This window comes from Acipenser ruthenus, chromosome 8 (genome assembly GCF_902713425.1).
Source record: "Acipenser ruthenus chromosome 8, fAciRut3.2 maternal haplotype, whole genome shotgun sequence".
Classification (NCBI taxonomy): domain Eukaryota; kingdom Metazoa; phylum Chordata; class Actinopteri; order Acipenseriformes; family Acipenseridae; genus Acipenser; species Acipenser ruthenus.
In genome coordinates this window covers 59923364-59948648 of record NC_081196.1, presented here as the reverse complement: position 1 = coordinate 59948648, position 25285 = coordinate 59923364, and the positions used below count along the sequence as shown (strand labels likewise).

At 39.9% G+C, this 25285-nt stretch overlaps 1 protein-coding gene across 1 annotated transcript in view; it reads left to right on the top strand.

Moving 5' to 3' along the window:
• The window catches only part of LOC117407220 (von Willebrand factor A domain-containing protein 8-like), a 109593-nt gene that overhangs the window by 3515 nt on the left and 80793 nt on the right, over window positions 1-25285 (top strand). Inside the window, exons 3-12 of the mRNA XM_059029384.1 lie at window positions 513-643; window positions 7074-7184; window positions 14959-15126; window positions 15765-15929; window positions 16292-16341; window positions 16563-16671; window positions 17246-17350; window positions 18255-18386; window positions 19151-19285; window positions 20586-20663. Coding sequence (XP_058885367.1) covers window positions 513-643; window positions 7074-7184; window positions 14959-15126; window positions 15765-15929; window positions 16292-16341; window positions 16563-16671; window positions 17246-17350; window positions 18255-18386; window positions 19151-19285; window positions 20586-20663 — 1184 coding nt within the window. The remainder of the gene's footprint in view (window positions 1-512; window positions 644-7073; window positions 7185-14958; window positions 15127-15764; window positions 15930-16291; window positions 16342-16562; window positions 16672-17245; window positions 17351-18254; window positions 18387-19150; window positions 19286-20585; window positions 20664-25285) is intronic.

Genomic DNA, 25285 nt, shown 5'->3' with positions numbered 1-25285 from the left:
TCAGCTGTAACCACTTTAAGAGTTTGTGCATGCAAGGAAAAAATAAGAAATCTTTAGTTTTCAGGTGTTTATTTAAAATAAATAATCATTTTATAAAAAATATCCATTTTCAAATGGGTAATTAGAATGGCTACATTTACAGTGAAAATAAAGGTAAAGCGCAATGACTGTCTCACTGCTAAAAAAAAAATATATATGTATTTTCACCCTGGCCTTTTTATTATTTACAACAAAATTCTAAGTGACATTGCAACACACTTTGCATTAAAAAGGGTTTTCACAATGACTTTCTGTTATTTTAGAATGATATTACAGAAATGTTCCAATTTTACTTACCTAATCACGGCCGTCCGGATATATTCAGCATGGACATTTTCCACATGTTACCCTAACCCCATAATGTTCTATAATGCTCTGAATTCCATGAAGGAACAAGCTTTCCAAACTGAATCTCAGCTGCAATAAGACAACTGCCTTGGGTGTTGTGTGACGTATGATTTTGTGTTCTTCAGTGTCTGAAGCTTTGCCCCAGACAGTGGCCCAGCATCTCAGATGGATTATGCAGAAAGACCTGTTGGGACAGGATGTTTTTCTGATTGGTCCCCCTGGTCCTCTTCGCCGCTCCATCGCTATGCAGTATCTGGTAAGTTAAGGTCTCTGTGTAAGCCACATAAAAAGGATACAATGGAATATTGCATTTTTAATGTATATAATTTTGTATATGTAAAAGCAACTGCAGTATAAACTTTTACCTCTTTTGACTTTATTCAGAGAAGCATGTTGTGAAGCTCCTGAGAATGTTCTTTTGACAGGCACTGGGTAAGCACTGATGTAGCTCTGTGCCCTGTCCCTTGGATACCAAGTTTCGTTGGCCCTTGCATTCTTTGTTTTGATGTAGTGCGGTATGCATTTCATAACACAGCATTTACAATGGCAGTACAGGAGATAAGGAAGTGTATTTCAGTCTCAGTAAGATGATTATTGTCCCTTGAATTTGATGCATTTTGACCCATTGAACGATTTTAGTGATACCAAACTGACACTGGAATACTCCCTCAAGACGCTTCATGCTTAGAACGTGCATTTCCAAAATCTAGAAAACAGGTGTGATAACAAAATTGTAGAAAAAGAACATTCCAGTCTGGGTGGTAGAAGTCGTTGTAAACAAAGCCTCTGCAACCTACTTACAGTGTTGATTAGAAAGACTGAAGATCAGCCCATCATACCTAATTAACAAATGTTGCCAAGGTACGGAATCCTGTCATGCACCTGACCAGTAGGGGTACCTGAAGTATGATTTGATCCCTAACACAGGAAGACAAACTCCACTGCATCCCTTCCTTTGGGCCCCCAGCAAAGATCGGCAAAACAGCATGACCGAGATTCGAACCAGTGAGCTCTCGATCACATGACTCCCCTTGCACTCCACAATGCTCGTGCTTTTATTACATAAAGTGAGCCAATGGCGACCCCTGCTTCGTGTTGATAATATATTATGGTGATTGAATCTACTGATTGATTTTTCAGAGTTTTTAAATACATTGGATCCAACAGTAGAAAACGATACTGAATTATTGATTGCAAACTTAAAAGGAACATCATTGTCTTTGCCACATATTTATAAGCAGGTTTTTTCTTCTAAGTTCACTCCTTCTGTACATGTGAAGTGTGTTTTGTGAGATTCCAATTAACAGTTTGAGTAATCTATAATTTGCAGAATGTTGTACATATGGTATTTTCTGTGCTGGGCAGTTCAACAGTGCTAGGATCAATTTACTAACAGTGATGGTTATTGAGGCTTGTTAGAAGTGAATCAGATTATAGATTTGTTTCTGTATGTAATAACAGGGCAGTTAGTGGTGCTGTAGCAGTATTAATTAGCAGACAGAGAATGTTTTTTGGATTATGCTGGTTGTATATTATTGCTGGGCGTGATGCGATTAGTTCTTCCAACAATACACAGATGAATAGAAAAAATGATTTGTACCTTTTTTAAGGCAGCACTGTGATTTTAAAATGTCAATTTAGAGCTTTTGGATCACATAATCTGGATATCCATTGATATTCAAGTTTGTTGAACTCCCAGTCATTTCCTTATGTATGAACTAATCAAGGCTTCCAGACTCTACTGTTGACAAGGAAACCTCATACACAGTAATACCACGTTTCTATGGACCACAGAGCTCGGGTACGTGCTCGAGTTGCTCCCCCCACCTGCTGTTTCCATGATTTTAAATTACTCCAGTTGGCTCCCAATTTGGGCAGGAGCCCGGATTCTGTGGGAGAAAATTACATCGCTAAATGTCAATCAAAAATGTTGTAGGGTGAGGAAACATAATTATACATCCGGGTTCGTGAAAAACAAGTAAGGTGAAAGAGCCATTTTTACTGAATACAAATATTTGAAAACATGAATACAAGCATAAGGCTTTTCTTTGTCAGATGCAATAATATATATATATATATATATATACAGTACTGTGCAAAAGTTTTAGGCAGGTGTGAAAAAATGCTGTAAAGTAAGAATGCTTTCAAAAATAGACATGTTAATAGATTATATTTATCAATTAACTAAATGCAAAGTGAGTGAACAGAAGAAAAATCTAAATCAAATCAATATTTGGTGTGACCACCCTTTGCCTTCAAAACAGCATCAATTCTTCTAGGTACACTTGCACAAAGTCAGGGATTTTGTAGGCATATAGTCAGGTGTATGATTAAACAATTATACCAAACAGGTGCTAATGATCATCAATTCAATATGTAGGTTGAAACACAATCATTAACTGAAACAGACACAGCTGTGTAGGAGGAATAAAACTGGGTGAGGAACAGCCAAATTCAGCTAACAAGGTGAGGTTGCTGAAGACAGTTTACTGTCAAAAGTCATACACCATGGCAAGACTGAGCACAGCAACAAGACACAAGGTATTTATACTGCATCAGCAAGGTCTCTCCCAGGCAGAAATTTCAAGGCAGACAGGGGTTTCCAGATGTGCTGTCCAAGCTCTTTTGAAGAAGCACAAAGAAACGGGCAACGTTGAGGACCATAGACGCAGTGGTCGGCCAAGGAAACTTACTGCAGCAGATGAAAGACACATCATGCTTACTTCCCTTCGCAATCGGAAGATGTCCAGCAGTGCCATCAGCTCAGAATTGGCAGAAAACAGTGGGACCCTGGTACACCCATCTACTGTCCGGAGAAGTCTGGTCAGAAGTGGCCTTCATGGAAGACTTGTGGCCAAAAAGCCATATCTCCGACATGGAAATAAGGCCAAGGGACTCAACTATGCATGAAAACACAGGAACTGGGGTGCAGAAAAATGGCAGCAGGTGCTCTGGACTGATGAGTCAAAATTTGAAATATTTGGCTGTAGCAGAAGGCAGTTTGTTCGCCGAAGGGCTGGAGAGCGGTACACGAATGAGTGTCTGCAGGCAACAGTGAAGCATGGTGGAGGTTCCTTGCAAGTTTGGGGCTGCATTTCTGCAAATGGAGTTGGGGATTTGGTCAGAATTAATGGTCTCCTCAATGCTGAGAAGTACAGACAGATACTTATCCATCATGCAATACCATCAGGGAGGCATCTGATTGGCCCCAAATTTATTCTGCAGCATGACAACAACCCCAAACATACAGCGAAAGTCATTAAGAACTATCTTCAGCGTAAAGAAGAACAAGGAGTCCTGGAAGTGATGGTATGGCCCCCACAGAGCCCTGATCTCAACATCATCGAGTCTGTCTGGGATTACATGAAGAGAGAGAAGCAACTGAGGCTGCCTAAATCCACAGAAGAACTGTGATTAGTTCTCCAAGATGTTTGGGCCAACCTACCTGCCGAGTTCCTTCAAAAACTGTGTGCAAGTGTACCTAGAAGAATTGATGCTGTTTTGAAAGCAAAGGCTGGTCACACCAAATATTGATTTGATGTAGATTTTTCTTCTGTTCACTCACTTTGCATTTTGTTAATTGATAAATATAAACTATTAACATGTCTATTTTTGAAAGCATTCTTACTTTACAGCATTTTTTCATACCTGCCTAAAATTTTTGCACAGTACTGTATATATATATATATATATATATATATATATATATATATATATGTGTGTGTGTGTGATTCTGTAGTGATATAGAGCAATGTATGTATATGTACTGCGTGAAAGAAATGCACAAAAATATGTACAAGGATCTATCTTTTAAATTGTTGACAATTTGACTATAATACTGCCTGCAACAAATTTACAGCTTGACTTTAACTCGCAAGCATTTCTTGGGAAAATCGGTAGTATTTCCTGCCCAACTCAAGTGATAACTCGGGTAACTCAGAGTAACTGCGTAAGGGAGGCAGCACCTGTGTTGAAAACTGGAAGAAAGTGGGCGGCAAAGAAAGCTGTGGAAGATGCAAAGGCTGCCCTTCGAATTGGTGATATCATGGGGCAAGTTCAGCATGGAAGAGGGGGTCTTGGTTTCAGTTCAGCTCCTCCTACATGGCACAAGGCAGCCCCAGCTCAAAGGAGGAAGCTGGTAGTCAACGAGGTGCAAAAGCAGGAGGAGAGGATGAGGTGTATAAAGGCCATTTCCCAGGCCAAGCAGGGAGAATGGATGAGATGGGAGAGTGTGGAACAACGCAAGATTGGCTGGCAAGACCTATGGTCAATGGAACAGAGCAGGATCAGTTTCCTCATCAGGTCAACATATGATGTTCTCCCATCACCACAGAACCTAAACCTCTGGGTAGGAGAGGATCCCTCATGTCCTTTGTGTTCATCACCTGCAACATTAAGGCACATTTTGACAGGATGTAAGGTGGCTCTTAGCCAAGGACGGTTTACTTGGTGCCATGACCAGGTGCTGCGATGTTTGGCCTTAGCATTGGAAGACAAGCGTAACATGACCAATAAGTTGTCACCTGTTCCATCAAAACATTACACACAAAAGACAACATTCCTCCGCCTAGGAGAGCAACCACCAAGAAAAGGTGTTAAAACCAGTCCTCGCCCAGGACAACTGGAAGCTGCTAGAGACTGGAAAATGCTGGCAGATGTTGGTCAACGGCTTATTTTTCCACCTGAGATTGCCACCACTAACCTTCGACCAGATATTGTCTTGTGGTCTGGATCAGCATGCCTTGTTCACCTGGTAGAGTTAACAGTGCCATGGGAGGATGCTGTAGATGAGGCGTATGAGAGGAAGAAACTGCGGTATGCTCATCTAGCCACTGAAGCGGAACAGCGAGGATGGAGAGTTCGGGTTTACCCAGTGGAAGTGGGTTGTCGAGGATTTGTGGCACACTCTACAACCCGGTTTCTCAGAGACATCGGATTCAGTGGCCAAGAGTTGCGTCGCACAGTGAAGAACTTATCTGAAGCAGCAGAGAGGAGCAGCAACTGGCTGTGGTTGAGACGGAAAGATTCTGGCTGGGGATCTCAAGCACAATAGAAAGAAAGAAACGCTGATGTACAGGTAAGTAAGCTGGGCTGAGTTGAGTGGGGGACGGAGGGGGGTGATGCTGGGACGCCAGAATCACCGTCGAGCCCTCTTGAGGTGTCGTGGGCTAGTCGACGAAACACTGAGGATGGAAGGTGCCCACTTGAAAACCCCAGAGATGTACCCTACTTAGCTCAATCCAGACGGTTGTCATGCTGATGCGCTGGGGAGACCGCACTGTGGTTGATCCCCGGAGCCAGCATCGCAGCCGTTGTGTGTGCTGATGCGCCAGGGAGGCAAAATAAGCTGATCCCTGGAGCCAGCATTACACTTCAGCCATTAACACCAGACAGAAGGATATCTACATCATCATATGGAAGGAAACGTAAATGGATGGAGACACATATGGATCACATTAGTTTACTGTAAAGCTACGTCTTAGTTGGTGCTTATCTTGGCGAGAGCCGAGTTCAAATCAGCATGAAGTTTTAACATCTACTATCGTGTAATGGAAATCAGAAAAACATGGAAACGCTACCGTTTTCATCAACTCGAGTGGTCCATCAACTTGAGTTCTGGGAGAATTCAGACCAACTGGAGCGCACTGGAGTCGGCTCAAGTTGGCTGTCCATGGAAACGAGGTATATGTGTCCATAGCAACCTTGGAAGAAGACCAAACTGAAAGCACCAGACTTTAAGCTTGCCCTGCAGTGCACTACTTTCAATCTGTTTCAGCCCTTGTACTGCCTGCTGTCTCGCCTCAACCACAGACTGTGTCCTTTAAATCCCAATTGTACCACCTCCCAGGACTCTTTACAGGATTTTCTGACACTGTTGAAATGGCCTCTCCATCAACATAGAACACCTTACCCACTACTCTGCCTCTGGTGATGAAGCTTCTTGACTTGGGGGGGCTTGAACTGCATACGTGCCCATCTGAAGTTATCGTCTAGTTTTTATGTAGCTGTTTTCTCTTATCGCGGTGGATGACTTTTATTATGTAGAAGCATGTTGCAAAAATAAGGTGTTGTAGGGAAGACAGTATGGATGAAATGGTATCTTTCTGCTATGTACTGTACAGTGCTTTGCGATACTTTTGTATAAAAAGCACCTATATAAATGCAATTTAAAAAAATACTTTTCATTAAAGCTTCATTGAATGTGTACCAGCATTCATTAATGTATGTTGTTATTGTCCTTTGAAACATGACGGCTTTAAAGAATTCTAAAAATAAATGAATAATGTTTTTTAAGTTGTGCAGGGAAAGCTAATGGAATCATTCCCTACTCATAAACTCCAAAAACTTACCAAAAAATATAAATTGGAAAACATATTTGGGTCCATATAGTGAAGTAGGACACTTTACCTGATTGTATCTTACTGTAAAATGTGAATGGATTAGGGTTTTGAAACTGCAGAGAGAGTGGGATTGTCACAGCACGTGTGATGGAAGACGACCAGAGAACATTCTACAGATGAGTCAGATGGTTTGTCCAGCACGAGGTGGCAATAGTCGATGAATCACTGCCAGTTGCAGTAGAGAGTGACTTGGAGCTAGGTCAGATGCTGCGGGGGTTGGAAGAGGTACAAAAACAGGTGTGAAAGGCCCCATTCTGACAGTGACTGTGCTTCTCAATCCTTCAGGAGCTGACGAAGCGAGAGGTGGAGTATGTGGCCTTGTCCAGAGACACGACGGAGACAGATCTGAAGCAGCGGCGAGAGATCCGAGCTGGCACAGCATTTTACATCGACCAGGCAAGTGATAGTCATATCTAAAAAACACTTTACACACACTGCCCTTCGGCCAGCACAGCCTTTCACATCCACCAGGAAAGTGAGAGTCACATCTGAAACACTTTACACACACTGTCCTTCAGCCAGCACAGCCTTTCACATCCACCAGGAAAGTGAGAGTCACATCTGAAACACTTAACACACACTGCCCTTCGGCCAGCACAGCCTTTCACATCCACCAGGAAAGTGAGAGTCACATCTGAAACACTTTCCACACACTGCCCTTCAGCCAGCACAGCCTTTCACATCCACCAGGAAAGTAAGAGTCACATCTGAAACACTTTACACACACTGCCCTTCGGCCAGCACAGCCTTTCACATCCACCAGGAAAGTGAGAGTCACATCTGAAACACTTTACACACACTGCCCTTCAGCCAGCACAGCCTTTCACATCCACCAGGAAAGTGAGAGTCACATCTGAAACACTTTACACACACTGCCCTTCAGCCAGCACAGCCTTTCACATCCACCAGGAAAGTGAGAGTCACATCTAAAAAACACTTTACACACACTGCCCTTCGGCCAGCACAGCCTTTCACATCCACCAGGAAAGTGAGAGTCACATCTGAAACACTTTACACACACTTCCCATTCAGTTTTAAGTGGCTGCTTAATTGGAAAGATATTCCTTCAAGGTAATAGTTTCTTAAAGAGTTTGTGCTTCTCATGTTTCTGTATTGATGTTGTTTCTGATTTGAAACGTACACCTCTGGGTGTGGAGAAAGCAGTCAAATGTAAAGAAGACGACAATGTTAACCATTTCACAGTTATCTGAGTGTAGTAAGTAGTGTGGACACTAAATAAAATCCTCTTTTATACAGTAGATACATACAAAATACCCTGGTTGTGCTTTGAGACCATGGTTACTGTACCAATGTCCTGGACAAAAAAAAGCCATTAATTACTTTACTGTAACTGCACAACAATACAATGAAATGAGGTCAAAATTAAACAAGCATTCACTTTCAAGTTGCTACACTGTATTTGAACATAATAGTTGTGCTTAGCAGGTGGCAGTGTCATGTCGAAGTTGAAGCTATACTACCTTACGCAGTGTTGCATCCTTACGTCAGTGTTTTCATGATTTCAGTGTGCATTGAATTAAGAGCAAGTTGCTATGGGTGTGTGGCAAAGTGGTTAACAGTGTGCAGGTGCAGGAGTGATCAATGACCAGACAGACAACGGTAATCAAGGCGCAATGTTATTTATTTTTTATAATCCAAAGTCTGATGACAAAACGACAGTAAACAATAACAATGAGAAACAGGCAATTCAGCAGCGTGTATTGCATGGTTTTAATCCACGGTTTGGTCCCGGAACACAATCACAAGTCCACAGTGAGTGCTAAAGTGCTCGTGGTGCAAATACAGTTATTCAAGAAACAAAGTGCAGTGTCGTCCGGGTTTGTGCTGGTCTCTGGCGACAGCTCCGGGTCGATGATTTAGTGTATTGTAGCTCTGCCCCCTTTCTAGATGACCAACTTCCTTCTAACCCTGGGAATGAATTGTCTGACCCTCCACTCCAGGGCACTCTGTTCCCTTCACACAGCGCCCTCACAGGTCAGGAAAGAGATTGATCACCAAGAATCAATCTGTCTCTCTCACAGGGTGCTACAGTAAATGTGTGTGATGCTAAGCCAGGCAGTCAGAGCAGAGGTGGTGCTAAGGCAGGCAGTCAGATCAGAACAAACTTTTCACATTACAGACAATGCAGAATGTCAGCAGGAACAAAACATAACCTATTTATAAAGAAGATCATCTTTCAATGTTAACAAAAAACATATGCTGACAGAAAAAAGCATAACTGATAAATAAAAGTAATTGTTTTTGCATGTGCAATAATATAATGAATAACTTATGAACGCCTGCATTTCTTTGGCTTTAAAGACCCACATAAATATTTTCTGAAAGAGTTGTGGTTTACTGTGGAAACAATTGTGCAATGATGTGGAAATGAGGGTCGCGGGTTTCTGCTGGTGTTTTTATGTTATATATATATATATATATATATATATATATATATATATATATATATATATATATATAAAATTACTTCAAATGACTGGCTTCAAGAGGACTGTAATGTAACCATTGTCAATCAGGTTTTAAAAAAAAACCCAAAACATGCATCTTATTTTTGACGTTCAGCCAACTTAAAACTTCAAAGAAGACAAGCAGGAGGTGGTTTTCATTGATGGCTTCTGGCAGCTCATTCCATTGGTCAGAGGGCTGTGAGTTGAAAGGTTAATAGAAGAACACTGGAGCTGGTCTGGGTATTGATGTTTCTCTTCAGCACAAAGAGACATGTCAATCACCAGCCTGGCCTCCAGGCTTCAGAAGCTTTGCAGCATCAGCTGTTTTAGGGCTGCAGAACTACTTGTTGAACTAAACGGTTGTATTGACATGGATGATGTTGTGGTCTGTAATGATTTGTTAATGTAACGTTTGTGTGTAACTTGTCCCTTCGACCTAGAGCTGTGGCCAAAAGCTTTGCATCACCTAAAATTTTAGGATTGAGACATTTTAAAAACTATATTAACATAATTTGGATCTATTATTTAACATCATGTAATAAAAAGAAACTACAAAATGATTGCAAAAGACTACTGGAAGCCATAATAGTAGTACAGTATTTCATGTTAGATTTCGAAATGTCTGATGAATCCCTCCTTCCAGGCTGTTTTATACAGCACAGTGAGGGAAGCTGATGAATCCCTCCTTCCAGGCTGTTTTATACAGCACAGTGCAGGGAAGCTGATAAGGGAGTGTGGCACATAAAGAATGCTTTGTGAGGTGACTGAGGTGATCTGCAGCATTGTCGGTGTTTTTAATAAGAGCGTAAATTAATGCACCTAAGCTGCTCAAGTCTTTATTAGCTCTGGAGGGTTACCAAGGGGAGCGATTCCCTATTCAGTGTTTTAAAAAGAAACCCTTAAAAACCTTTCAAAAGCACCTGTTTAAAAAGGTATCTGTTGTGGTTTGTTTTGGCTCTTTAGTTGAGGATTTATTTGCAATCCTGAAGTCTGCCAGCCGCTTGAATTGAAAAACATGGCTGAACTGATTTGATTTCTTGTTCGACTCTGAGCTCTCTAATGATTGGTTTCTCAGGCTTATGAAGTTCAGCCTGATAATAAATTGGATGCTGAAGTGGACATGTGGTGGAGGAGGTATGGAAGTAGAGCAGAATATGATTTGAAATGACAGGCTTCACTTTGGCATTAATTAGAACTAAAACAAATAAGATGATTAACTGTATTTCATTTAAATATATGTTTTTATAAAAATCACCAATATCATTGCATGGAAGATTGAGAAGGTTGCATGATGGTGCTAAGATTTTAGAATGGCATTTTATTGAACATTTTAATGAAGCACAACACAGTACATGTAGAGATCTGGCAGTAATTGCTGCCATGGTCTTTGCCAGTGCTTATTTGAGATTACACTGTGGGCTCATTGTGTGTGTATCTTCCTTTACGATTCACACTGCCAATTGAACAGAAGGAGGAGGAAGAAAGTAGCAACATTATTATCCAGGCGTTCTTCCATCTGTCAAAGGCAGCTTTCTGACAGACCAAGTACAGAGTCTATACAGTGCATAGTTAAAATTAATAAAATCTCAATAAATGTATGCACAATCAATATAATAATCCAAAATGTGTGTATTGTTTGTCATTCAGTTAGTTAAGCATTTTAAAGGTAAAATCACTGAGCCCATTTCGTTTTTAAAAAGATTTACAAAAATAGTTAGCAACCTCTTAGTTACAGGTTGGAACATGTAACTACTTTACAGTTCAAAAGTGTGCATAAATAAATCGCCATAACCTGAATACAAATCTAAGCTTTTATCATTTTACATGGGCCTTCGTAGTTTGCACAAGCAAAGCATTTTACCACATTGTTTTAAGTCTGCATTTTTAAGATATTATTTTCCTGTGTCTTCACTGAAGTAAACCAAACTAGGTTGACGTTAAATCCCCCCATAAACTGATATATGCGATGCAATACTTGGCTTATCCAGACCTTGGTCTCAAGAGATGTATCTCTAATCCTCTTCAGGTTCTTAGCTAAGACTTGATGTGCTTGACAGGTTTATGATAGCTTGTTCTACCAGTTGGAGAAATCAACACAAAACACCATGAACAAATGCATTTCGTGGCAGTAAATATACATTGCACTACCCACTTAACAAAGGATCATTTTGCCAGTGTCGTTGTCAGGTTTTGCAATCCAGTCATTGTCAAGGTTGATACGCTACCTTGTGACGTGCAGTATAGACTGAAACTGATTAAATGTCTGGATTAACAGTTTGATATGTGAATCTGTTCTGGTCGTTGTTGGGTTCTTTAATAACCATCTAGATAACTGTAATGTTTTCACAACTGTATTTAATCCATTAAGGCAGATATAAATAAACATTAAGCATATAAGCAATAAGCATCAAACCCTTGTGTGAATCCAACCCCGCCAGATCCCTTCCAGAATAATTAGAACAGTGCTGCTTAACCAGTGTAGGAAGTGAAAAGGACAAACATTGCAGTCTGTCATAGTACCAAGCTCACACTGTCCTTTAGTCCCTGAAGACACTTGGAGAGGAGTCAATCCAGATCTCTCACCTTGGCCCAGCCTGCGTTACCCCTTCATATGTAAGTTATGTTCACCCCCCCCCCCCCCCTTTGTCCGTTTGTTTCTGTTTCAAGACTTCAGTCTGTAGCCAGGGGTGGCCAACCCTGGTCCTGGAGAGCCACAATCCTGTAGGTTTTCTGGGTATCTTTAAATCATCATGGCTAAAGACTTACATTTTTTTCTGTTGATTTAATTAATTAAGAACTGGGGTGGAACGAAAACCAGAAGACCCTGCGGCTCTCCTGGACCAGGGTTGGCCACCCCTGCCTTAGTCAAAGTAAACGCTTTCACTACAATCTAGCCCCCTGGCGTTGTGCATGCATATTGTGAAAGTGCAATGTTCCTCCTCAAGGTTATTCCTGGGAGACGGGGATCTGTCAAACTGCTGTTGTAACATTGATGTGATCATTCCAGTGGGAAATCATTTATGAAACACGCTTTCAGAATTTCAAGTGGGAGAGCTAGCTGTATTGCACTGTACTCAAGTTCAGTTTCAAAGACTTCCCACCAGACCTGGTTCCTGCCTAGTTACTGTACAACACAGCAAATGAGTTCTCTGAAGCTGCTCTCCAAGGCTTCTTTGTAAAGTCCTAATAATTAGTATGCATATGTTACAATAACAATTCACATACCGGTAATGTGCTTGCCTTACTCCTTTCATATCCTGCACATGTAATCAAGGTGTATAAATATGCATCTTTAGTTTTCAAAGCAACTTGTTCTGTCTGCAAAAATACTAGCTTTCTTTCAACCTTTTTTCATTGAAATAGTTCAGCTCTTGTATCTGGCTGTGGAAGGCATGCAAGGAGAGGTGTCTGCTTTGCCATTCACAATAGCAGGTGTATATTGCAGAGCTCACAGAGGGAAGAAACACGCCTCCATGACCCTTCAGCCCTTTCTATTCCAAGTGTTTTCAAGCTTTTTGTGTCAATTGTCTGGCTGCAGAAGCCTTTGTGAGCATGAAAAGCCTTCTTTTATAGAATAGTTTACTGAGCGTATTTATTTTAAGATTTAGGGTTTTCTATCCAATAAATTTGTTAAATGTTTTATTCCATGCACATACAGTCCACAACTTGCTATTTTTGCAAAGGATTTGTGTACCGTATGAGGAGACACATTTTATTGTCTTTGTGTGTATGTGTGTGTGTGGATCTTAATGTCTGTGTTTAGCCATCTATAGTCTTTCTAATGAAACCTGTAATGGAGCAATACCCAGTGAAACAAACACACACTAACTACATTGTAAACATACATGGCATTCAGCATTAGTTTAATGGTAGCGGATATGTTGTCAGGCTAATGGTCTGTTTGTTGTGGATGACAGAAACCTTGGCTTTGCATGCACAATTTCCAATTAAGAATACAAAAGCAATGTTGGTTCTTTCAGATCGTGTTTTTGACAGGACTTCATTCATTGTCCTCCTCGTTGATGAAGGCAGTTTGGCTCTTGTGTGGTTTCTGCTTCTTTTGCGTCGGTGCCTTTAAAAGTATTGATGTGATTATAGCTGTAGGGATCATTAATTATAAGTAAAGTTTTGAGTGGCAGTTAGTGTGTTTTCTACCCACAGGATCAAACCTACATTTTAATCTAAATTCAAATTCCATGGTTGGTGGTTTGGGGTTTTATTTTTATTTCCTCAGATTTACGTCAGAAAGCTAGATTTATAAAGTGTGTTTTTTTCCCATAGGTTTTTATGTTTTTCCCCCCCTAACAGTTATAGTAACATGGTAACTCTTTCTTTCTTTGCTTTCACATAGTTATTCAATTCAAGTGTAATTTCCTGTAATGAAGAAGCAACATGCCCAGCAATGGCAGCAATGGTGCATAAAGACATTTTAATGGTAGCGCCCGTACAAAATGAAAACAAGTCTTCAAAATGTACCAACAATTGAGTACATATTGAAAAAGATTCCATGAATAGGTACCACACTGCAGGCAGCAATCAGAAGTAATGGGTTTTGTTGTAACCTTACAGCCTGTTCTACTTTAAGCCCATAAACATAATATAAATAGCAAAGCATTTTATGCAGCATAGTATAAGTGAAGGTCTATTTGAGCCTTCAGTGGGTTCACCTGTATAATTTAAACATTGCAGCATTTTCTTTTCAGAAAAGGCACTTCTTTCATATTGTTGCTCCAGGTCTCCACAGTGCAGTTCATCTTTCAAATTACTTCCATGGCTGATTATCCTATTTCTTTTACAGCCTCTCATCTCTAAATGCAGTTATTTTCATTGATTACCATGGCACTCCAATCATTTGTAACATCAGAGCCCATTCGTTTTTTTCCTCTGTTAATCAGAAACACGAATGGCTCTGTGCCTATTTTACCATTTCTTCTAGCGCAGAATGTTTCTGCTTAATTCACAAATAAAAACCGAAAATGCTTTTATTGTCTAATAATACCAAAATAATCCTGTAAGCCTTCTGTTGAATCTCTCCTTACAATCACCTTATCGGGAAGCTTTAATGAGCGGTGTCCTTGGCTTCTGATGCCGCATGGTTCTTTACCTGCGCTTTCCAGCTGAAGTAATTGAATTTATCTTGATTTGGCATTTTGCTGCGACCCTAAATAGGACAGAGGGCAGTACAAAAAGGCAGTGCAAGTTGTGGAGCTGATTCAAGAGGGCAGGGAGCAGGTGGTTAACCCTGTAAAGCTCAAGTACTGTAATGCCAACATGCCATTTTGATGGTGTTTGAGCGCCTTCATTTTTCTCTCCCTTTTTCTATTTATATTTTGTTTCATTCTTTTTTGCCAGTGCCTTCTTTTGTCCTTGTTCTTTTCATCATTTATTATGCTGTTTGATCTTTGACATCTTTTGGTGGCAAGACAACACGGTTAAAGCAGCTGATCCCAATTAGGACGAACTCGCGGAGGAGAAATCCAGGCATGCTGTACTGCTAATCTGTATCCCTCTATGGTTTATAACATATTAAACATAAAATGTGCATTTGGGAATTTGATCTCTGAGAGTAAGATCAGTGGAGTATTTCTCCTCTTTGATTATTGTTGTTATGTGTGATAAGGTAAGTAGCGTGTTACAGTATTTCAGCAGATGATGCTATGTAAAGTGTAAGTGCTGCTCTAATGCCTGTTTCCTCTCTGCAGTGTGCCGTCCGTGCAGCGACGCACGGGAGGATCCTGGTGCTAGAGGGACTGGAGAAAGCCGAGCGAAACGTCCTGCCCGTTCTCAACAACCTGCTGGAAAACAGGGAGATGCAGCTGGAGGATGGGCGCTTCCTCATGTCTGCCCAGCGCTACGACAAACTGCTGCAGGTTAACGATGAGCTACTGATTGACAGTATTTTTGAACAAATCCCGATGTTGATGTTGTTAGAGAGCCATTCAGCACAATATATTGTAGGGTTAAAAAAATACAGCTAATAACTAACAAAATGGGTTGTTTGGAATACAAGAAACTTTCAATGAATTAGCAAATTTTGATTCATCAGGACATGAGCATGGAGAAGACTGCAACAAAGCTGTTCTTAGTTGCTTTATGTAAAGCTGTGTTTTTTTAATGGTTATCACGGATTTCACAATTTAACCAGTGCTGTGTAATATGTGAAATCCCCTGTTCTGAAAGAATTGTATAAATATACATAGTTTAAAAAACTAAAATAAAGCAAACATTTGTTTTTCTGACACATTTAGGAACCTGGCAGAAGGTTTAGTTTCCGGTAAATGATTAAAAACATTGCATAGAGCTGCACAGGTTCTTTAAAATGTCTTCCACGAAAATGAAACCAGTTCCATCAAAGATCAGAAGTATTTCTGCTAAAGATCAGCCTGTCCAGTACAAGAAGGAGACATTTCACGTATCTGGTGATGCTTGTATTACTATTTAAGCCTTGATGGGCCAGTGGCCTCGTCTCACTCCCACAGTTCTAATAAATGATGATGTGTTGGTGTAGGATCACACTAAGGAAGAGATGGATGTCTGGAAGATTGTGCGTGTGAGTGAGGATTTCCGAGTGATTGCACTGGGCTTGCCTGTCCCCAGGTACACTGGGAACCCACTGGACCCTCCCCTCCGCTCAAGGTTCCAAGCCAGAGACATTTATTACTTGCCTTTCAAGGTAAGCAAGCTGTAGTACAGCTGTTACTGCAGCGGTACAGTGCCTGCAGGGATGCATTGCAAACTAGCAGAAATCAGGAGAAAAACAAGAAAACTGGTTTAGTCAACCAGCCAGAGAAAATGAAGGAGACTTAAAAGTTAAAACAAACACTGAACACTGTTTATAAATTTAGTAACAAAATATGGCAAACTTTAGCACAACTAATGTTTATTGTCTCTAAGTCAATGTGGTCAGATCCTTGAGGTTGAGCAGTTCAGTATTTTCAGACAGAGGGATGGGAAATGATTGTTTTCCTTAAACAAAAACAAAAGTAAAATAAACCCCATTTTGTTCTTTCATGTTCTTTCTTTTCCTCCCCTTAGGACCAACTAACGCTTCTTTATGCTGCTGGACCGAATGTTCCCGCTGAGAGGTAAAGGGTCTTCAAAGTTATTGGGTAGTTCTTACATTAAAGTGTAGCGTAAGAGTCTCAGTTTCTTTCACTTCACGTGGGTTTGATTATTGTAAAGATTGGTGCACCATTATCTGGACAGACTTCCTGCTAGATCTGTCAGCTCATGGCAGTCTGTTTCCTCCTCCTATCTTTCCATTTGTAAAACTAGTGTTCAGGTTTACATTCTCTTTGTTCCTCAGAGTCTCTCAGCTCCTGTCCTTTGGTACGACCCTGTGCTCCCAAGAGTCTTCTAACCTTGGCCTTCCAGACTTCCCAGTGGACAGCCTGCCCGCTGCTGTTCACATTCTGGTAGGTCATTGCAGAGGAGAGAGACTGTGGCTGGTGTGTATTGCAGCCAGTCCCAAAGGGGATAGCTGAACTATATAAGACAGCCTTGGGTTCAGTGACTGATCAACACAGAACACGACTAGCTATACTGTAGTGTGTAGTCAAGAATGGATCAGTGTACAGTACATCCAAACAGAGTCTGATATTTGAAGTGTGAATAATGATTAGGTTACATCAATATCAGCAATATCAGATATGAAAAATTCAGCCTCATAGAACAGTTATGTTCCTGAGTCTATCGAGTGTGATAAAGATGATTGTCTTGTCACTCGTGAAGCTTCTGTATAGAATATCATATAGGTTGCTGTACAATGCAAGCTCATATCCACTCCACGAGCCAGTAGAGTAGGTGAAAATCAGCTTCTGCCTTACACAGCACACTACTATCATTCTCATAATATTCAATTAACGTGATGTCATTTCCATCTGCTGCAGCCTGTCTAATTCAGAGACACATCAGATGCTGTCGCATCAATATCAGTGCGTACCAAATATTAGATAAGGTGGAAGTCAGTTGTGTTCTCTTTACTTTCAGGAAGCCTTTCCCATGCTGTCTTCACAACAGATCCTCCAAAGACTCTACCCGTATGACATGTTGCTGGCAAAGGAAGGCAGGACTGCAGTGGAAGATGCTCTGAGTGTGAGTTCATCATACTGTACATAATACAATCTACAGTTGTGTAAATCTTATTACTAGGAAGCATTCTTGACTGAGTTACCATCCTATAAAAAGCAAGTCCACCTGCATATTATTTTAGTGTATATATATATATATATATATATATATATATATATATATATATATATATATATATATATATATATATATATATATATATTAGAATGTATTGGAATGCCTTACTGTTAGAAAATCACCTTCAGCTTGCACAGGAGCCCTATCTAACAGGAATCTCTAAAGCTATGAAGCTCATAGTGACATTTATTGGCATTCTCTGTTTGAATTTCAAGCTTTGCATTCACTGTGACAATTTAGAAGTGAATCAGGAAGCCTTCCAAGCCTGGCATTCCTGTTTTATAATGTGTCTGGCTCCCATTGACAAGTCACACAGAGAATATCAATAAATAACACTTTTAGCAAACTATTGCTTACGTCCAGCTTCTCGTAACACTTCATTTTCTAAAAAGGAACTTGTACATCAGACATTGTTTGCACTGTGGACTTACATCTTATGTAACTGCTGTATTATGTCTTTTATATGATTTGTAAATATAGAAGCTGTGCTGTATATAATAAATCCTGGATAGCCATAACTTTATTAACAATGCTGCATTGTCTTTGATATAAATCTGTTTATTGATTGCACAGTATGTGCACTGTATGTCATAAATGTATCCGTTAAGCTGCATTTTTATTCTGAAAAGGTTATATCAGAATAATAAAGAAGTAGTTATTGGTCGTTGCTGTTAAGTCAGTCAATTTTTCAATGAACAGTAAAATTCAGTAATCGCTCCCAAGTGCTTGCCCGTTTGACTGATGGAGCATCTCCAATAAATGTTTCAACTCCAGCTCTTTCCTGTTTCAGAGATTTGAGCTGCTTGATTCAGGCAAGCACCATTTCCCCAGAGGGATCATTAAAGTGGAAGAGAAAGACGGCAGCCAGACCCCACAAGCAGCGGTTACTGTGCAGATCGCAAGCAAAGAAGTCGCATTTCAGGTAACAATGTGTAGGGCTGCTCAAGCAGAAGAGCATGTGATATGTACAAAGTGGTTCAGGTTATGAGAATTGCATTAGGAGGGAATGCACTGTTCAGTTCTGCGGAGGTGCGGTGATAGATTTCACACAAGTAGAATTTGTGCCAAAAGACAAAGAGGGTGGCATTGATTCATCATGAGATGAGACTGTCTGATAAAAGATTGCTCTGTCTCTCACCTGACATCAAAAGACCTCAAGACCTGGGATTTTAAAACTTCACAAGTTTTCTGAACACGATAATTAATAATCATATACAACATGGTTTTCTAAGCAGTCCTATTGTTCTGATCCATTAAATTATATCCTGACTGCTGTTCCTTTTATTTGATTCATGCAATCATGTATTTGTGCAATATACTCCAAGGAAATACAAAATTGAAACAACATTTCACTGTGGTTCAGTATTTTAGGGGAAATGCTACATATCAGTGGCATTGTTTAATTGTATGCACATTTAGAGAACGCTTTAAAAACTGTTACATAAAAGCAACATTTTGACCTTTTAATGAGTAATAAACATCAGAATATGAAGTGGTAAAAGGCACAGTTATGCACTTTACGGTGCTTACAGTAACATTGACAGGGACACATAGTTAATATGGGTTAATCATATAGCTAACTCAGGTAAGTCTAATAAAGTTCATAAGAAAAAACTACGGAAATCATTTTCAAGACAGCACCCTCTTCACTGTTAGGCTGTGTTTGCTTGATATCATGCTACACAGGTCCCAGCTGGAACAAGACCTTTAAGATCCCACCTGGGAGGCCTGAACTTCATTAGGACACCCAGTCATGACCGACTGCTGGCAGAAATGATGCAGTCACACATGGTCAAAGACATGTGTCTGATTGGTGGAAAGGTAAGGCGTGTCACTGACGTGTTCAATCTACTGCACTGTACCATCACAAAACCTTATGATAAGTAGATGAGCCGCTTTCATTTGTGAGCCACTGGTTCACCCATGGGACATGGAGCTGTGTATCTCATGGCCATCAAAAGTAATTTCTGTTTAGCGTTTTCTATCTTGTGGGTATGTGCAAAATGTTTGGTCAATGACCATCATAATTGCTTGTTGGCAGTCTCAGACACACTTAATCATATTCCTTTTAAGAAGCAAGCATATGGGGTTCTATTGAGCAACACTTTATGGTATAGAACTAGCATAAAACAACTCTGAGCAGTCCCGTTTGTTGTATACAGTATGCTTTATTGTTTCAGCAAATATGCCTTTGTACTTGGACTTGTTGTTGAACATTATGTGTGTGCAATATTCATCCAGAGATGTTGTAAAGAACAAAATCATGGCTTTCATTTGATCCACATGGGCCCCTCTATCAGGTGAAAGGAAAACCCAATACAGTAGAGCCTGTCATATCCGATTTGAATGGTTCCAGGAGTCCTTCGGGTATGTCAGTATATCGTATCTCGGAGCGAGTCGTTATACTATATTGGAGTTGATTTATTAATGAAGGGGCATTATAAATGAACAATGCCAGGTACAGCAGTGTGTCTAAAACGCCAAAATACGGTACTGCACATATACTACACAAAGAAAATCTGTGAAAATTATAACAAAACAAAGCACTGCAATACACTATTTGGCAATTTACAAAATAGCAAAAAACGTACTTGCCATGCTTTCTCAGTCTATGCCAAAGTAATCCAACAGGTATTTTTTTTTTTTTTCTCACCTTGCGTGTTAACCCGAGAGAGAAACAAGAAGAAAAAAGCGTGCACACAAACACAAACTGGTTTTGCCGGTCGGCATAAAAATCTTGTTTCAGCTTTTTTACGGTACAGTAATGATATAAATCCCTCGTTTTCTTTTATTTATGTATTTATTTTAACTGCAACTGAATCCATTCTGACCTTTTGAGAGCTGAATTTTCTGTTTTAGACCCATAATAAAATATGCATTGATCAGTTTCCATCAGTACCATTCTGTTGGTACCAGCATGTGTCAATGACATGTGCCAGAAGTCCATCGGGTAATAGAGGGGATCGTATCTTACAGGATCGGATATGACAAGTTCTACTGTACATAGCAATAAATAAAAATAGTACAAATCCTAAAACTTTTAACCACTCCTATCATGAACCCAGGATACTGCCAGGATAGGGGTTTGTTCTTCCAACCTGACAGCCTGGCTCTCTTTCAGGGATGCGGGAAATCTGTGATTGCGAAGGAGTTTTCTGAGATGCTGGGCTACAACATCGAACCCATAATGCTGTATCAGGTAAAAACATGTCAGCCGCTCCTACATTTCAGTAACGCCTCCGTTTAATGATTCCTGTACTGATGTGTTAAAGAAAGTGATACAAATAATATTAAACAGTTCATTTAATATAATAACAATAACAGGCTATTGCAATATATTGTTTTAAAAACATGTAACTGTAAATAACACTTCTAATTATAAAAATATGATACAGAGCTTTCCACCAGTAGTGTGCAAAGATCATATTGTAATAAACTGTTAACCCTGGTTTAGGTATGCAGTTGATTAATGGATGTTGCAACTGAAGTGTAGCCATTTCTCTTTATTTTGCCACCCATGCACATAAAAAAATGGAGTTAGGTTTAGAGGCAATGTTTGCATTAGGTTAAGAAACCAATCTGCTTAAAGAGAAATGTATATTGCAATCTAAACCTTGCGTCTGAAAGGATTTCTGCTAAATAATCCTGAAGATGCCTCGCTGGAATCGCCTCCCAGAAGCTGTTTCATATCCAATTATACTGAGCATATCTGTGGTAGTGGCTGTTCAAGCAAAGCCATTCAAAAATTGAAATGGAACTTGGAGCATCAAAAACAGATTTAATCCAGCCTCTCAATTCTTTCTCTCTTTTTTTTCTTTTTCGTAAAGGCTCAGTTTTAAATTAACTTTATGGTTTAGGAATTTAATCCTTGATTGGCAAAATGCTGTGAACAAAACGCCAGGATTAAAGCTGTTCAAATGTTAGGTGGACGTGTCAAATTCAGTGTTGAAATGTGTTGCGGTTGTGGTATTATTTTGTGAAGAGGAGGAAGAGACCTTTTTGAGGACTGTAGCACTGCTGTCCTGTTAATGGAAGACATTTTTTCTGTAGAACCTCACCGTTCGTTACTGGAATCAAGCAGACAAATGTTGCAGTAATGTACATCTATTCCATTCAATCAAAACCTATAATTCCAATACTTCTCTGAAGTAGGAGTCCACCCCTCAGGATATTGTATGTGCCCCCCAAGCAGCGCACAGGGGGTAGTGATGCATTGGGGAAAGATCAGTGGTATGAAAAATACAATATGGGATTGTTTAAGTCTTATTGAAAGTATTTTGCAGTCAGGGGTTCTTCTGCATTTCTTATCCTGTTTAAAACCTGCTAGTGTTTGGGAGAATTAGAAAAAATCAAACAACTGGAGCAGGTGATGATTAATGTCTGTCTGTCTCAAGCTGTTAGGCAAATACGACTAGAATATAGACGAGGGAAACTAGGAAAAAGGAAATGACATGATTGTATTTCAGCTTGCAAATCCACGGCTATAAAATCTGCAGTTTCTGTGTCCTGTTGTTTTACCGTTAGGCTCTTTCAGGAGACGGCAGGAAAAGGAAACTGTTGTAACTATTTGTGGCTGCTGCAGTTCAAGGGTTATTGTGTTCTGGGAATAAAAGAATGTTTGAAACAATGTAGTTATCTAGTACAGTACATACAGTACAGCTCAGAGTACATTACATGATGTATACACACAAACGTGATTCATTCCCAAATAAAAAAGGCTTTTCTGTGTCTTAGTAGTTTTGGTGTACAAATGTGCTTTGTACTGCACAAGGTAAAATCATTAAAGTGTATTTATGGCATGGTAGATTGTTTAGGATACGATAGGATATAGCGCTGATGATTTTGAAGTGGCACTGAGACGGTCACATGCAGCAGAGTCTTTTTTAATTGTTATGTAGTCTTTACATGTCTTCACAAGTCTCTTAGCAGCTGGAGACCTTTGCCTAGCCTGTTTTAGGCATAGAAAACACACACAGTAGAGTAAAACATGTTGCTTTAATCTGATAATACTATAAACTCTTGATGGGGCATTCAACACAACAAGTAAGAAGCGAGTCCTGGTATGCAGTTTTTAGTTTTGTATGCAGGCCATTAGATTTACATATGCAGTCTGGAGGAATGCAGCACTGTAGTGTGTAAAGTGCACGTCTTGGAAACAAGCAGAGAGGGGTCTGATAGTACCCCCTACAGTATGTCCCTGCTCCTTCTTTGAGATGTTGCATTTTTCTACTCTGATGCATTATGAGCATCAACAATTTACTCAAAGCCTCCACTAGTGTTTTCTACTATTATAAAAACCTTGACTTGTATAAAGAAGGAAAAACATGGAGTGAAATAGCTTGTATCACTCGATTTTCAAGGTGTGGTATCCGAAGCATAATCAACAAGTACAGAGAAACATAATCTGTAATTGACAAACCCAGGACTAAAAGACCCAAAAAGCTGTCTAACAAGGATGAGAAATACTTGAAGATAATATCCTTAAGGAATAGAAAGAAGACAAACATTGAATTGACAACAGAACTGGCAGAAGGCACACAAGATCTGCAATACATCGAGATCACTTGATTGTTTGGACTAACCATTTTGCCGTTCCCTAATGACATTTGCTACTGGAAGAAATTCCTTGCGTGAGTCATCCGGCACTAAATTTACCACTGGACCAAATGTTCCATGACTGGCTTAAGTGGGTTGGAGTCAGGGCTCTCAGGTGTAATGCCCCTGACCCCTGGAATTCTATTCCTCAGTCTCTTAGAGATGAAGATTCCCTCAGTGGTTTTAAATGTAAACTTAAGACCCGGATTCCGGTCTATAGTTCGCATTAGTCTTGTAACATGTTTTGACTCAAAAGACATTACTAGTAATGGATTGGATTGTAAAATATTAATGATAATGATTGGTGTTTGGCAGGTTTCTTTATTTTATTTTTTTCCTGCATTCTGGATTTAGAGTTAGAATAAGCAGTCCTAATGCATATTGGCCCGTTAAACACTGTGGCAATGATGTCATCTTTATCAGACAGTAAATAGCCCAATTACCAAATCAGTTGAAGCTGTTTAAATAATCAACAGTCTGGCTATTGTGTCATGTCAATGTGTTCAGCAAACAAAAAAAAAATGGTATACCAATACAACATCTTTAACTTTATAAAATGACAAATGTATATTAAAATGACATTCAGAAAATGTGATTGCTGGCGAAGTCACTGCCGTTACAAGAACATGTTTTACTTGCTTGCTCTCACAAAGAGGTTGATGGTAACGGAGTTCCATAAGTCTTACCTGTCGTTCACTTATATATTCACTATTGGTCTCAAATGTGTAGTTTTGAAAGAAATGCTCCAGAAGCCATGGTTGACAACTTCTGTTAAATTGTGAAGACGTCTTTGACTAGTAGTATGATGAAAAACTCCCAACAAACAGAAAACAAAGGTTACATTCATTCTCAGGCGAAACACGTCAATAAACTGAAAATGAGAAATATGACATTTGCACAGGCTGAACTAAATGAAAATGTGCTGGATACAGATTCTGTATATCCAATCAAAATGCTGGGTTTATAGAATAGTCAGTCTATTTCAGATGAAAACTCTTCTCTGTCAGTTCACAGCACTAAGCACCTTACTACCAGCGCTCCTCTGTCACCCAAAGCCAGTCTCCAACTGCAAACATCCCCCCATGCTATTCATTTCCGAGTGACTGTTATTGTTCTCCACAACAAGTCTTTGGAATTTACTTTAAAACCAGCTTGCAGCTACAGAACATAGTGTTACAATGGAGAAATTCGACTGGCTGTGCCTTTTGCCCTAAAACTAAAATATAACTGGTCAATTAACACAGAAGGGAAGCAGGAATAGATGGTGAAGGTACAGTTTACCAGCTTTTGTCCCTCTCCTAGTGTGTAGGATTCTGTAGGTCATTCATTTAATTTGGGAGGCCAGTCTTTACTCAGTGCTGTTTTCTGATTCACTAATACCAGTGATTCATAACCTGGGGTGCGTTGTACCTCACTCAATAAACTTGAGTCTCATAAAGCTGTGTGAAAATGAAAACTAACTTTGACAGTCAGGCCCAGTACTGGCAGGTTAGGGTCCAGATCTCCAGGCTCAAAACCTCTCAATCACAAAACCACACTGTCTCCTGTTGACATTGATGTGTCTGTTTATTGAAAGAGACGCAATTTGACAGGCCAGTATGCAAAACTAGTGGCTCATTTGTAGCGAATACAAAGTTACAGAAAATGCATGCTGTTAATAATAGGGATGACACAGTACTTAAGTGGAAATACCATTGGCTGTGTAATGGAAGAATTGTCAGAGGAATACAAGCTCCCTGCCTCCTCAGGATTTACCACATGGTCATTCCATCAGGAGTTCTTCATTCTCAGCATCTTCTAAATGATGTTGATTGCAGATTTTTCTTACAATTACTAAACCCCACCTTTTCTCATGCCACGCAATATACAGGTAGTGGACAAAAAAATGGAAACACCTGGGTAAATGATGGACACGTAATATATTGAAAGCAAGGGCTTCCACACAGGTGTGGCTCATGTGTTAATTAAGCATCTCACATTCCAGCATGCTTAGGGTCATGTATAAAAATGCTGGACAGGCCTGGATGCCTATAATTATGGCTATCATGGCTGCAAGAGGAGACCTCAGTGACTTTGAAAGAGGGGTGATTGTTGGGGCGCGTTTGGCAGTAGCTTCAGTGACCAAGACAGCTTAACTTGCTGATGTTTCACGAGTAATGCTGTCTAAGGTGATGTCGGCATGGAACTCCGAGGGAAAGACATCAGCAAAGGGCAACAGTGGGCGGA